The sequence below is a fragment of the Ursus arctos genome, unplaced genomic scaffold (genome assembly GCF_023065955.2).
Source record: "Ursus arctos isolate Adak ecotype North America unplaced genomic scaffold, UrsArc2.0 scaffold_9, whole genome shotgun sequence".
In the NCBI taxonomy this organism is placed as follows: Eukaryota; Metazoa; Chordata; class Mammalia; order Carnivora; family Ursidae; genus Ursus; species Ursus arctos.
In genome coordinates this window covers 79,352,560-79,368,675 of record NW_026623111.1, presented here as the reverse complement: position 1 = coordinate 79,368,675, position 16,116 = coordinate 79,352,560, and the positions used below count along the sequence as shown (strand labels likewise).

General features: G+C 39.4%; 1 protein-coding gene across 1 annotated transcript in view; it reads left to right on the top strand.

Moving 5' to 3' along the window:
- The window catches only part of EMCN (endomucin), a 100,339-nt gene that overhangs the window by 74,708 nt on the left and 9,515 nt on the right, over positions 1-16,116 (top strand). Inside the window, exons 6-11 of the mRNA XM_026509654.4 lie at positions 1,588-1,680; positions 2,110-2,163; positions 3,834-3,929; positions 8,552-8,576; positions 10,282-10,343; positions 15,501-15,574. Of these exons, the coding sequence (XP_026365439.2) occupies positions 1,588-1,680; positions 2,110-2,163; positions 3,834-3,929; positions 8,552-8,576; positions 10,282-10,343; positions 15,501-15,535 (365 nt within the window). The 3' untranslated portion in view covers positions 15,536-15,574. The remainder of the gene's footprint in view (positions 1-1,587; positions 1,681-2,109; positions 2,164-3,833; positions 3,930-8,551; positions 8,577-10,281; positions 10,344-15,500; positions 15,575-16,116) is intronic.

Genomic DNA, 16,116 nt, shown 5'->3' with positions numbered 1-16,116 from the left:
AAGTAAGAACGTTTGGACTTTCATCTAAGCCACTGAGGTCATATTCAGAATTGTAACCACTTAGCTTGTCTATGAGAAGGTAGTGAGATAGGGTGTGGAGTCTTGAAAATTAACCCTTGGGAAATCCCAGGGGGATTAATTGCCATTGGAAATTTCATCAGCCACCTTGTTCTCTACCAACACAATCAAAAGAGCAACGTCCTCACTAAAACACTTGACACAGGAAAAAGCAACTAAAAGTACCAAGGTTTCAGCTAGTTCCCACTCTTTCATTTAATATTTCTTTTTCTGCCTGTTGAGTGCACTAGCCTGACATTTTTCTTTGTTCTTATGGGCATATATCTAGCTTCCTCCCACAGATTTCTTGCATGGCAAGAACAGTACAGACTCTAAACATTATTCTTCCCCCACAGATGTCAAAAATGCATGAGCATGCAGTGCGTGCTGGGCTGTGGGTGGCAGAGGGAAAGATCCAAGGCAGTCACAGGCAATATCGATTTCTTTGATGCAATTATACACGTCCTCCATACTCCTAAGGGGGCCATAATTATAAGGGATGCCTCTTGCTTCGGCCAAGCAGCCAGCTCCATTTCACTGCAGACCCCCCGCAGCCAGAGCTCCATGTGGAGTTTGGTGGGAGTTACGGCCTACACACTACAGGAGCTTAAACTTGAGCAGGGAGACAAGGCAAACAGGTGTGATCAAAGAAAATCATTTTAAACTACATTGTTTGGAAAATAATTCTGTTTCAAAATCATTCTAAATACAAACTGTGTTTTATCCCAAATTCACAAGAACAAATACTATAAGCTCATAAAGCATTTACATATTGGTGTTTCCTTACGACGTGTTGAGATGAGTGGATGTGGGATAATGCATTTTTATTTGTAACTTTTGTTTCAGTCCTTCTGGTGGAAATGGCAGATGTTGACTTAAGCAAACAAATTAATAATAATAATAAACTTAAAATTAACAATTTCTTTGGAAGAAAAGAGCATGAAACAGTGGTGGAAATGCAACCAAGCCACAGTTATTCTAGACAAGGCACATAAATGTAGACAACTGCTGAGCTTTAAAGATGAAAATGAAGGAATCTTCCTTGATATCTTCCCCAATCCTTTTAACCAAAGCCTCAGTTGCAATCTTTTCTTCACTAAGAAACAGGATAAAATCTGAAGTCCTGTGCATTAATGTCTACTTTAAATATGTGTGTTAGGAAAGAAAATCTCTATTTCCCAAGTTGTAATATCTGAAATGTGACTACTGCTTTTGAATAGATTTGCATCCCACAAGAATTTCACGCAGCAGGTGATACAGACCGCAGCCTAGGATAAGAGACTCAGTCAGTTTTCCCGGCCAGTTCTTAAAGATGTGATACTGACATCCAGGTTTCGTGATTCCAAATTTATTCATCTTTACAGGAGGAATAGAGGAACTTATGATTTAGTGTACGATTGTGTGTATCGTATGATTCAACAGTAAACAGTTTTCATAGGTCTTCAGAAATGCAAGCTGTTAAAATCTGCAAAGCAATTCAGCAAGCGGAATTAATACCCTCATCTGACTGGATTTGTGATTTCCCTACAGGTAGCCCTCTATCTTCAGATGCGTCATCTCCTCATACCAGCACATTACCCTCCGTCTCAGTGACAACGCCAGGAAACAACTCCCAGTTGCAAGGTATGACTTCTGTGTGCATGAGCGTGGACATGTGCTTACTTGATCCCTTCTCACCAAGAAAATCCTACAAATCTTTTTTCAACAGCTTTATCGAGGTAGGATTGAAATACAAAACAAAACTGCACACCGGCGCTAAAGCGGGGACACAGGAAACTTTGAATGTGATACATAGATGTCTTACCTTGATTGTGGTGATAGTTTCACGGGTGAAGGCATTTGTCCACACTCATCAAACTGTATACATTAACTCCCTGCCAATCTCAATTTACAAAACAGAGCTTTTTTTAAGAATGAGAGAGGTTTTGCTTCCTCTTGAAGCATCACACCTGGAGATCACAGAGGCTTCCTTAAACGGAAGTGGAGGTAGGATAGTGAGGATTGGCATCCATCAACCAAGTGACTTACTGTTTTTCTTTCTTAAAATAATAGGTACTGAGGATGCAAAAAATGCAAGCTCTTCTTCCGCCAGCCCCTCTTACTCGGGTGAGTAACAGACGTATCTTCTCTCATGGTGACAAATATGCAAAATGTTCGAATGTGATAACAGAGAGGATTCGATTGTAGACAGCCTTTTATCAACTTTACTGAACCTGCAATTTCATCATAATCCTACCTACCTACCACCTGTTTTGAGGATTTCCTACTATCGCGCTGGTTGTAATGAGCACAGCTTTGGCATTTTTTTCTTGCCCTAGTGCTAAGCAATTACCACGGAGGGTCAAAGTGAATTGATGAGGCTATTCTCAGATAAGCCAAAGTGCACAGGCAGAGAACTCCATAAAAATGAATTGTTCACCTTCACAGAACTTTACCTCATGTTAAAAATGTCCTTTAAAGAAATGCTCCATTTTAGCAAAAACATATGTATATATCATGGAACATATATGTGTATTCTAGGACTGAATAGACAAAAATCCACTCATTTCCCTAGAAATTAAGAATAAGATGAATGTATGTGAAGCCGACGATAAAAGCTTATGTAAATTTAGGTAAAGCCATTCCATTCAGTAAGTCAGCATTGCATTTATCGACCTGCTAATACATGGCACTCTCATTTCGGGAGGCACTCAGATCTCCCTCAAGGTCTATTATGAAACAAATATTTAACTATAACACTGGAAGTACAAACCATCCTACAGAAAATTGGATAAATACGAGGAGCACATACGCAAGCAGATGAGAATACCCAGCTAACTAATGAATATGGCTTCTACATCCCTGGTTTGTATGACTATGACAGCTTTGTCTTTTCATCACTGTTGTTTTAACCTGTGCAATGATTGTCACAAAAGAAGACAGATGCTAAAAAACAAACCGGAACAGCAAGACCTTCCTCTGAATAAAAACTCATCCCAATTTACTGTCACAACACCACGCTCTCAAATGTGTGGGCACATACACACTACATCTTTCTTGAACCGTGGGCTCATTTTTAGAAATCATATCCACTCTGATATCCATTTGTGTCCCCTTACGCTATTTTATGCCTTTTCCAGTTTTAAGATATTATTATGGAAAGATAAGCCATAAGTGCACAGGCAGAGAACTCCATAAAAATGAAGTGTTCACCTTCACAGAACTTTACCTCATGTTAAAAATGGCCTTCAAAGAAATGCTCCATTTTAGCAGAAACGTACATATCATATACCATATATGTGCATTTTACGACTAAACAGAAAAAATCCACTCATTTCCCTAGAAATTAAGAATTTCTGAGTTTTTTAGGAAGCCAGCCTCACGACTAGAGCAGTTCCAGTATGGGATCTCTCTCTCTCTATCCCAGTAACATTCTTATAAAGTAGTCAAGAATATAATATGTGAATGTGGGTCTGACTATAGTCTAGAAGACATTGTCGGCTTCTCCAGTTTTCCATCCCGCACTTCTCCAGTCTCTAAGAAGGTGAGGAAACCAGCTCCCGTAGGCTTGGAACTTTATTTCAAAAGGCTGCAAGACTGACATCAAGTGGATATGTCAGAAATGACAACTAGAGTAAAACACTTGAATCGGATAAATCTTCTTTGCCGAAAATATAGTCATGTTTAATTAAGTGAGGTTTAAAGAAGGAAGGAGGCGTGCCTGCTTTTGCTCCGTAAACTCCTTGCTGTTAAATCCAGTAGCCGCTCTAATTAACAATGTCTTCAATACGTTTTAGGTATTATTTTGCCGGTGGTGATTGCTTTGATTGTAGTGACACTTTCTGCATTCGTCCTTGTGGGTTTGTATCGAATGTGCTGGAAGACAGACCCAGGTAGGTTAACAGGGTTTTGCTTCATTTTGTTTTCCGAAAGGCGAATATATGTTCAGTCTAAACTTGAATTTAAACTGTTACGGGGAGAGGAGGATTACAGAAAGAAAGAAAATGCCTTACTGCTTGATCACGGAAATAGAGGGGGTAGGGGCGGAGAAATCCACTGAACGCTGATGAGTGTAAGGAGTGAGGATTACCTGCGAGGGGCAGAGATTATCAAATATGGACAGATTCTTTTTAGTGAAGTAACCGCAGTTTTGTGAGTGGTCAGGGGATTATCGTAGTAACGAAGGCATAAAACCACAGACCTTATCTGTAGTGAAGAATTTTTCACTTCCATGTGACAGAGGATAGAGGTAAGCGTTGCTAGGAATTTCGCTGAGGGGCCCACAGTCTCAGGAAGAGCATTCTGTGACTTATGCCCTCCTGGGAGGCACAGCTTCCTTCCAATGGAGGTGTCTTCTGTGACTGTGTGTTCTGCTAATTGGTTCAGCTCCTCAGGATTGAACATGATTGCGATTTTTAGTGGGCTTTTAGCTTGACAATTCTTTATCCTCCTTAATCTCTCCAATGGCATTTAAAGTCTGTCCTCTTTTCTTTAAAATAGCACTGCTACTCTCAACGATAGAGGACAAACTGAGAGATGGTGGAGGGGAGGTGGGTGAAATGGGGGACGGGATTAAGGAGGGCACTTGTAATGAGCATCGGGTGATGTATGGAAGTGATGAATCTCTAAATTCTACTCCTGAAACTAAAATTAATTAATTAATTAGCTAATTAATTAAGTAGCCCTGCTCTCTTTTACATCTTCACCCTGTTTTTCTTTTTTTTCTTTTTGCTGTTTTAGCTTCTCCCTCCTCTTAAATATTTATGGTTTCCATAATGGCATTATATTTTCATTCTTTTTTAAATAAATTTTTTATTTTAAAATAGACTGAGATTTACTGAGAAGTGACAGGGATGGTTATGGAGTTCCCATACACCAAACACCCTGCTCCCCTTATCATTAATATCTTACAGTAGTATTGCGATATCTGTCACAATTAACCCATATTGACGCATTGTTATTCGTTAAACCCCTACTTTATTCAGATTTCCTACGGTCTTCATGCAGTCTTTTTTCTATCCCAGACACTTGAGCTTCTCTCGAACCCCCTTCAGTTCCCATGGCTTGGCACTCCCCTCTGTTGTCTTAAACATCGACCTATCTTTCCATTCCAGACCCGAGCCCTGGTTGTGCAACGTAGTGTCATGTCCCCATGCCTTCATCCATGCTATTCCCTTGCCTAGAACACCTCGTTCACCGCTTAACTTTTATAACATACCCAATCTCCAATCTATCCATGAAAGATCTAGCTCAAACAGCAACTGAGAGTATGTCTCTAGAACACACCATCTCCTTAAGAAGAACAGTGTTTTCTTACTTGTAATTGCACAGAATCTGTGGCATTATTCATCACATGACCATACGGTTACTTCTCTATGTGCCCACTGCCATTGCAAGATGGGTCTTAATTCTGTTGGGGCTGCTATCACAAAAATACCATGAGCAGGGTGGCTTCAACGGCAAGCATTTCTCGCAGTCCTGGAGGCTGAGAAGTCTAATCAAGACATCCTCGGACCTGAGGAACAACAAGGGCACTCTTCCTGCTCTCTTCACATGGCAGAGGGGACAGGAGACTCTCTGCGGGCCTCTTTTATAAGGGCACTAATCCCATTCATGAGGACTCCACCCTCATGACTTAATGACCTTCCAAATATTCCACCTCCTAACATGCTCCCGTTGGGCATTAAGATTTAACAGATGAATTTTAGGAGGACACGAGCAGTCCATAACATCAGGCAAGCCCTCCACGTCACACACCCCATAGCGTCCACATTGCATTATGCATAGCATATAGCAGAACCGTATCAGATGCTTGCCGGAATAAATTTTTAAATTTTCAGTAAAAGAGAACCTTCCCTTTCCTCACTTCAATTCTAAATATTTCACTAGCAAGAATATCACCTAAGTCTCAAATACTGTTAAGTAAAAATTGATTATTTTTATCTTTATTTTTTTAATATTTGTTTATTTGAAAGAGAGAGAGCACAAGCAGGAGGGGCAGAGGGAGAGAGAATCTCAAGCAGACTCCGCACTGAGTGTGGAACCCGTCATGGGGCTCGTTCTCACAACCCTAAGGTCACGACCTGAGCCAAAACCAAGAGTCAGATGCTTAACAGACTGCACCACCCAGGAGCCCCAAAACTGATTATTTTTATAGATATGCAAGCCACACTCTTCTTTAGCCCATGAACAATGCACCCTAGGATACTAAGGGATGCTGTTCCTGCGGCCAGTCCCTGACCGTGCACCACACGAGAGTTCAGCGCCCAAGGGTGACAGCACAAGGCAAAGGTACACGAAAAGCCAGTAGTGTTCATTTTAGCTCTTGTTGGAAAATAAGCAAAAAACAAATAAATGCTTTTCCCTTTGGGAGTTAGTGAATAAACTTCTTAATAATGTCTGAAATATGTCTCCTTAGTCAATTTCCAGATGGGAAATAGCAATTTTATAGATCAGTTTAATTTCTCTAAGTTTCTAAACCACCAATCCTACCTTTTATGGGAAATCGACCATCCCAGTTAAAGCCTGTGGGTGTTGAGTATGTAGGATAGGTAAAAAATTAATGTGCTAAATCCATTTGTAAAAATACCCTGTACTGAAAGACTGCTTTGCATAAGAAGATTGCAAATAAGTTATTTGAAAAGTTGACATTTTCTATTAAAGAAGATGAATTGGATGAATTGGATCATTCAGGGAAACAAATGTATAAAACTCCTACAGCTATGGACAGTTATTGTGGAGGCATATAATACTTTATAACAAAGTTCAGCAATTGTACAATTAGCCAATTCTATTTGGTTATTGTTAACTTTGCTTTCCAAACAGAATTTTACAGCATTGTTATTAAATTAGCAACATTAGACACCCACAGTTAATCTCTCTTCAAGTATGTGGGTGAGACTCATCAAGTTCAGAAAATTTGTAAGCCCTCGCTGCCCTGTGGAAGACAACATGATCCAAAGATTTCGGTATGAAATTAAGCTCATCCAGATAATGTTGACAGTAGTCTGAGCTTTAACCCAAGGAAGAACAGCATAGATGCAGAAGATCGTCTGTTGGTATGCATCTATCTGCCAATGAACCTGCATTACAGTATTCTAAGGAAAAATATTAAAACAGGCATGCTGGGGCGCCTGGTGGCTCAGCTGTTAAGTGTCTGCCTTTGGCTCGGGGAGTGATCCCAGAGTCCTGGGATCGAGCCCCACATCAGGCTCCCTGCCCCGCTGGGAGCCTGCTTCTTCCACTCCCACTCCCCCTGCTTGTGTTCCCTCTCTCGCTGCCTGTCTCTCTCTCTCTCTGTCAAATAAATAAATAAAATCTTTAAAAAAATAAAGAAATAAAATAAATAAATCAAACAGACATGCAAAAAAGTATCAACTCATTCTGAAATAGAGTTACAAGCATGACAAGTGATATCATACATAATGCTTAAAGTAGGAATAAAAACATGCTGTTAAAATCCTGCTGATGTTGGGAAGACAACGTTAGATGGAGTTGGTGAACAGCATATGGGCGCCATGAGTTACATACTAGGGATTAAGAGTCATGATGGTGTCTCTTAGCCAAAGTGACAGATATAGAATTAGCCAAAACATTCGTGGAACTCACGCTCTTTATAAAAGAACGATGGTCACCACCAGGAGAATCATATACAAAGGGCACATCCCAATAACAAGGGCTACATTAGAGGTGAAAGGAAATCCAAGAGACAGAAGCTGAGTAGCGATGGAATAAAACCACAGCAAAAGCGGGAACAAAACAGGGGGACCTGAAGCAACTACATTAGTTTGCCTGATGCGCCCCAGATGAATGATGCAAGGTTTGACCACCAGCGTATCCTCCCTAGTGTTCAAGGCTTTGTGCAGAACAAATCATTCTGAATTCTCACTCTGCACCCCAGATGTCTCTACCAGACCCTGGTGGAGCAGCCCAGCAAAACGAACAAAAGATTAGTTACAGTGAGTAGCCTCAGTGACATTTTGCAGAGCACTTTTGAGAGGCCGGATCAGTGGACTCCAGATGCCATTCGAAGCAATGTCTACATTGTCGTTCACCACAAAGCAGTGATTTGTGTCTCCAGAAAGAGCAGTGTATAAAGGAGAGCCAAAAATTCAATTCTCTGGTATAAAAAGGTAATTTGATACTTTGAGGAAATTTTTTTTCAGAGATACTGAAATAAACTGAGACATTTTCTGGTGTCTGTGGGATGTGCGATAATGGATAGTAGTTTCACATAGCAATATGAAACTATAAGATTAAAATTAGTCCAGAACTAAATTCAGTGGAGTTGGCCTACTTAGGACTATCCCATGAATGTATCCATCATACCTGAGGTGTAATAGGAACCATATCTGAGAAAAAGGCCAGTGGGGCTGCAGGGAGATAAGAAAGTTACAAAATGGCTTTATAAACATCTCTGCACAGAAAGTAGCAGGGGTCTTGGGGTTGTGTTTGTTTTGTTTGTTTTCATAGCCAAGCTTCTCACAGCTCTAATAACTATTCTCTCCTCCCCTAGGCACACCGGAAAATGGAAATGACCAGTGAGTAGCCACGTAACTTTTTTTTTCCCCAGAAGTTCTGACCCTACCATTTATATGGGGAAAAAACAAAAACAAAAACAAACCCCAAAAACATTAATCTTCTATTTAGACTCTTTTTGGTTTAGTTTTTAAAAGAATCTGTGTAAAAAGTACAAGAAACAGGGTTTGGCTGTTTGTCAGAACTCTGTCTGAATCAACAGAGAAATTCCAACAACTGGAAGGGAAGATTGTTCTTAAGCTTGAATAAGGTAGTAAAATGGGAAATCAAATGATGAAATGCAGGGGTGCGTGGGTGGCTTAGTCGGTTAAGCCTCCGACTCTTGATTTCAGCTCAGGTCATGATCTCAGGGTCCAGAGATCAAGCCCTGTGGGCTCCGCACTCAATGAGGAGTCTGCTTGGGATTCTCTCTCCCTCTCCCTCTGCCCCTGCTCCTGCTTGTGCGCGTGCTCTCTCTGTCTTCCTCTAAAATAAATAAATAAATAAAAGAATAAAGATGAAATGCAAAGATAGAAGAATAAATATAAATAACTATAAGGAAAAATCTCATAGAAAACATACCTAGAGTTTTAAAATAGTTTTCCCAGTGAAATGTTCAGTATGTTTATCACAGTTAGGGAATAATCATGCCTGCACCTTGAGACAGCTCTAAGTGACTTTATCTTAGTGACAGTAGATGGTTATTCTATTTCGACATATTAAAACAAAACAAAACAAAACAAAAAACAGTTGTTACCAATCCAGCCAGCTGTTACAAACTAGGTTCCATAAAGAGACAAATTGTTTTAATGTCAAAAACAAGTTTTGTAATTAAGGCTTCTTTGTTGACCCGAATTTGCAGCCTCCCTTCATGTAGCTGTTTTTGTATGTTCGTCAAATTGTGGACTTTAAAAACAATATCCCTAGATCACTTATCCTTTATTAGAAATACTGTCTCTTGAGACGTCCAAGGAAAGTAACCTGGGTTTGAAACTGTTTAGAATCTGAGAAAGATAGGTGGGAACTCCTGGTTAGAATAAGTCAGACCCATGGGGCACCTGGGTGGCTCAGTCGTTAAGCATCTGCCTTCGGCTCAGGCTCAGGGCGGGATCCCGGCGTTCTGGGATCGAGCCCCACGTCAGGCTCTTCTGCTGGGAGCCTGCTTCTTCCTCTCCCACCCCCCCCCCCCCGCTTGTGTTCCCTCTTTCGCTGGCTGTCTCTATCTCTGTCGAATGAATAAATAAAATCTTAAAAAAAAAAAAAAAAGAATAGGTCAGACCCTGCACTGCCGTAGCCAGGGCCTCATGAAAAGGGATGTCCCCAAAACGTAGCATGAGCCCAAAAGGCTTGGAAACATCCCTATGTCTTCCCTTTCATAATTCAGGACTGGAGACCTGTGCGTTACGGACCTGTGAGCAATGTTTCACACAACCCGTTTCCGTGCTTGATTTATCTATCATTGTTTAACAGTGTGGCAGACATTTATTGGCTTGATTCTAGAAGTAGAAAGCTATAAAAGTATACATATGTCTGTATGTAAAAAGACAGGTTTTGCCATAGAAACACACACATACACACACACACACACATATATATATATATATGGCATATATACACATATATATGCTTGCGTATCTTCTTCATTCTGCTTATATCATGTATACTCTCTTTCACAAACATACAATGCTAATTACTGTGGTGTTGACTTATGTTTTCTGTTCCCAACAGACCTCAGTCCGATAAAGAGAGTGTGAAGCTTCTCACTGTTAAGACAATTTCTCACGAGTCTGGTAAGCTCCCAGATTGTTGATTAGCTGAAAATGGTTATTTCAAAATCTAACTTGGATTTTGTTCAGGTGAAACACAACCAAAAAGCATAATTTCTCTAGAAACAGACAATTAGTAACTCCCCCACAATGCAGGAAAAGTATACGGAAAAGATGAGTCCTGGAAATACTGTTTTTGGTAAAATCATTGGACTATTATACTTTTAAAGGTTGCTTTTTATAATATGAATGTGTTCCAAGAAAGGGGTGGTGACTCGAGACATTTTCTACTCTGCGGTAGTAGCAGAAAGAACATTAAATGTACTACATGGTTTTTATTATTGCTGTTGCTTTGTTTCATTTTTGGTAATGACTATCTATAGTCAACTGGAACCAGGATTCATTAGATAAAATGTAAATCCTATTTTGTATCATTTCATATAATTTTAATTGAACTTCCCAATGAGGAGAAAACACAATCTCCCATTGATCAAATTTACATTTCTTTTTTCCAATTTCCTAGGTTTTTAAATTGGATTTGAAATGTATAAGTTTTTCAAAATATAGGTGTGATTTGCATGAATTATTGAGTAATGAAAAATGAATGTTAAGTAACTTTTAAAAATGAAAAAGCACAGATTTTGTTCTTGTTCTGAGTAGACCAAAGATTTAAAACCTCAATATTGCAAAACATATATAAAAAATAATTATTAGCCCTACAAAACAATCCAAGTGGCTCTAATTTAAATATCAAGTTACATGACTGCATTTACAATATTAAGTCCCCCATTTTACCTGTACAAAATAATCACAGAATACAGGTAGTTTGTCAGGTGAAAGCTATGGAATAATGAGCTCCATTGTATATATGTAGCAAAAACAATTTTGTCAAACAAAAAGCAATCAATATGGTCCCAATTCAAGAGTAAGGTACCAAAGGCTGAATGTGGTCCCAACTTCAGGTGGGAAATTCTAACGAGAACAAACTACAGCATATAGACAGAAGCCTTGAAAACTGAGGGTACCCAGAATCTTCAGACACATGCCCAGACCCGTCATGGGAGTCATTTCTCTTACGAGAGACATTCTTCATTCTTGTATCTCTTCTGCTCTTCAATGCACACATTTCCTTTATTCCCACACAGTTCTCTTAGAGGTAACTATCTGAATGGGCAAAGGAGTAACATTCATTCATAGGATAATTGGAAACCACTTACAGGTTTCCCCTGGTTATTCACCAGTCTTGACTGAGTTGCCAAGCCTATTTTACCAGGTCAGGGAAGTGCGGCCTACATGTGAACCAGTCTTAAGTAAGGATCCTGAATGTGACCACACCATTTGCCAAGAAAAGTTCTCAGAATCTGCCTGTGGCTTGCAAGAAAGCATCACAATAATTTCACACACTGTCATTACTCCTGTGGGTATTTAACAAAACACTCTGCAGCCTCAGGGCTCTCCTAGCTATGGGAGACCCCAGCTCCGTGTAGGAGCCTCTGGCTATGTTTGCGAGGAGAGGCCTGGGATGAGGACAACCTGCCCTACCCCCCATTTCTACCATGGAAATCACAACTGACACCAGAATTGAGGGTTGAGGGTGGGAAAATTCCAGAGAATCTTGTTTTTTGGTTGCAAATTTAATATCTGAGTCTTCTTTAAGGCCCAGGGAAAAGTCGACACAAACTGGCTTCTCCCACTCCCATAATCATTGCGGTAACAAGGGACGTAGACTACGGGGGGATAGTTAAGAAGACCCTTAATTCTCTAAGATTCCTTTTCATCATAAGTAAATTTTTAAGTCACAGGTCTAAGGAGGAAATATCATCATGGAAGTAATAAAATCTATTCTCTGGTCTTTTTATTTCTACCAACCTTACCTGAGGAATCATACCTCTTTTAATGAAATAACCTCTCCATGGTCAACCTAGCTGATTACCATGGAAGATATTTGGTGATAGGGCAAAACTGCAATTGCTCATTCACAGTCAGTTTCAATAGCCGAGAATTAAGAATCCAAAACATAATGATCTCCAAATGCTGTCTGTACAACTGCAAGTTTTACTAAAGTCTGGTTCCTGAAACACTCATCACCAAATACCTGTCCACTTCCTTTTAAAAGTATTCAAATGTGCTTTTTTTAAATATAGCTCACTATACTCAACAGAAGTTATGTTGTTATAATTATTTTACCTAAACATATTTTGCATAACTATGACATTTTTCCTAAAATAGAACTAGAATAAAATCTTAAATGAGTAGGTTTGAATTAAATGCACAGGCTTAGCTCAATGTTCCACTATCTCCTATATAAAAATTTTTAGAAATCTGAAAAATATAGAAAAGAATTTGACAGAACAAATATCTGACTACCCGCCACTCAGAATTGATGATTGTTACACTTTATGTTATTTGCTTGTGACCTAAGAAATGTGGTGTTAATGCACCTAGGTGGAAACAAAATGAAATTTGAGCTTCAGTGGTCAAAAGAACGCATTGGATTGGTCAGTGCTTTAATTTATCAGCTCTGGTATTGTATCTCAGAATAAATTGTGCCATTTTGGAGGTCAATAAATCATGTTTCCCAGGAAACAGAGCTCTGCAGCAACCCACCTTCGGGGCAAATGCCAGTGGATGCTAAAATGTCTGGGTTTCCAGAAGCCTCCAAGAGCCATGGTTGTTGTTCTGGTCATTTTCTCCTAATAAGAGAGTTCCTTGCTCCAAAACCTCCTCTGATTAGGCCATCATCCACATTCCTTGCTTTCTTCAAGTGTGTTCACTCTCGAGCAAGTTGTTTTGCTGAAATTGTAATCCATAAATGTTTAAAATTTGATTATTTAAATTAGGAGTTTTCTTTAACGTAAAAGAAAAAAGGTTGTTAGAGTACAATAGGAATCTGCTTTCAGAAACAAATGAGCACCAAACACAACCGATCAAGGAGTCCTTTATGAGAACATACAAGATCCCACTCAACTTTGGTAAGAAATCTTGCTCAGTTAAACATCTCCACGATCGACGGCAAAATGTACACGTGACGATGATGCATCTTGAAATGATTCCCATTTACGCACACCTCAGAAAGTGAATGTACAATGTCTTGTTTTTAATATCAAAGACTATAGGATTATGAGGAAAAATTGCTTAAATCAATTAAAGAATACATGACTTCACAGAAGAAACAAAGCATAGTATCTTTGAATTTAGTGTTAAAGCACTACTTGATTTTGAACCATTTGGAAGAAGAAAAAGAGAATCTGAATTCAGTATAATATTCCTCTGCTTAGAAAACTGGTAAGTTTGTATTACCTAAGATAAAGTTCAAACACTTTAGCGTGTCTACAAAGGCGCTTTGTGATGCGCCAAGACTTCTCTTGCTCAGTCTGTGAACCACTTACTAACGCATATTCTCCAGACACCATTCATCTCCTGCCCCTGTCTTCCTTGCCGAACTCAAGCTCTTCCGAAGGGGGAGATGGTGCCCTGGTCCCTTTTGTCTCTCCTTCCCCTCCACCACTTCACCATTATGGTAATTACACATTCTTAGTAAATTATTAGTATGCCAATACTAATTAGTATGTTATGGTAATTATTAAATGTACAGTCACTTTTTTTGCTTATTTATTTTCACAAATTAAAAAAGAAATGTGAAGTGTGAAGATGAGCAAAAAGATCAAAAGATTTAGAAAATCATACACAGATTCGGCTTCTGTCTTCTCAGCCCTTCAATGTTTGGCCATTCCCTACACTTTCACCGAAGCTTCCTTGACTATCCTCGGTGTACATGGTCTTTCCCTCTTCTGAACATATTTTTTTCATTTGGCAAATCAACATGTATCACTTGCCTTGTAATATCTCTTCATGGCTTACACTGCCATTTTAACATTAGACCATATTATGCGTAATAGAGAATAGGGAAAATTGGAGAACAGAAAATAATTTAAAATTACTTGTGAAATCCAACCCAATGCAATCACCATTGGCATTGGTGTACTTCTTTACAGTGGTTTTTTTCTAGGTATGTGTTTCATTTCCTTTTGTCATAGACATTATTATTATAACTTATCGGATTCATATTGTAATTGAATCTTTCTCATATTTTCTATTCCCAATTAGACAGAACATGAAAAGAGATATTAAGAATTGGAATGATTTTCATATGATTTGCTTTAGATGACTCTGACAAACAGTAGGGGTTCGATAAGTGTTTATTTTGTTCACTTCTCATTCCTCTACTTCACAGCCATGGATTCCAGGAAGTGCTGTGCTTTCTGGAAAATAATGATAGTGAGCAAAGAGTTGTTCTGGAAGGCAACTGGGAGGGTTGTCGCTCCATACCTGGCATCTCTCAGAGCTCCCCACATCAGGGGTTCTTAAGGGCATCCCAGGTTTTTTCTCCTTCTTGGTCTCTGGCACTATTTATTATCACCGTAATAGTTCTGGTGACAGGTGACATCAACGGAGTTCCCAGAAACAGGTTTCTAAATGACAGATAAAAGCTGGAGCAAAACAGTGACATTTATTCTCAAAGCTGGAAACGTGGGCCCATATTGCTTTTGTATAGTATGACTGATGGTGATACTTGTGTCTACCTGAAAGACACAGGTAGTGTGAGATGTGTTGCTCGTGGATGCAGGGCCATATGAAAACACTTGGGATCTTCAGCTTCCCATCAGCCTAGGTCAATATTTATATTGGCCGATGGAATAATATGTTATTTTGAGTAATATTCCCTGTGCTGCTCTGTGTATCACCAAAGGGTTCATGTTGGCCTCTAAATTCATTTTCACAAAACTCTCACTCAATTATTTAAAGAGAGGACTCTAGAATGGCTTCCTGATAAAATGGCACTTTAAACATATAACATAGTTTTACTTAGGCTCAGGGAAAAAGCAAAAATCTATACCTCATTCCCTAGGGTGCCTCTCTCATTAACTCACACCCCCCCCACCCCCAGGGAGTTAGTTAGCATTGCTCCTTTAGGGTGAAAACAGATGATGGTAGAAAAAAGCTCATAAATTTTGTTGAACAATTTCCAAGCGATACCAAGAGACAAGTTGTGGTTCTAATGACATTCTTGCAGGGAAATTGGACTTTCCTGGAAAAATAAAAAAAACAAGTCAAGAAGCTATATTTTCATCCTTATTCACTCTCTGAGCTTATGGATCAAAACATATCTTCTGTTTGTAGGTGAGCACTCCGCACAAGGAAAAGCCAAGAACTGACAGCTTGATGAGTCCTCCCCACACCTGGGCAATAAATACGTACGTTTTTTTTTAATTTCATTCACTGAGATGCTCATTAGTATCTGCTTTGTTAGAGTGCTGCAGCTTAGATTATTTCAAAAGATTTTTACAAGCTGAAAAGCTAACGGATTGTGTCAGTGAAACCATCATTGTCTATCTGTCTAAAAACAAACTCCAAGATTTTTCCAGAGAAATGCTTATATTGGGGGCTGTGGAAGATTCTTCCAGTTGTTTGCCTACCTCAGAAATGACACAGTTACTCTGCCTGTTGGTCATGTTTTCATATAAATGAAGTTTGCCTTTACCTGGTCGGTGTCTACACACTAACAGTGGCAGTTAGACAGGGTTCTATGGCTAACGGAGGACCCAGAATGACAGTGCTTACAAATTTTCAGTTCCCTGCAGGAAAAAGATAGGATACAGCAGCTGCACTGAAGTAAGGATATGCATCACAGCCAAAGGCTGTTTCAGGGCAAGGGGTTCAGAGAAGGCAGATAGGAGGTCCATCTGTCCTCGCTCTGTAAAGACTATACCAGGATATACATTCTCTGTGGGTGCAA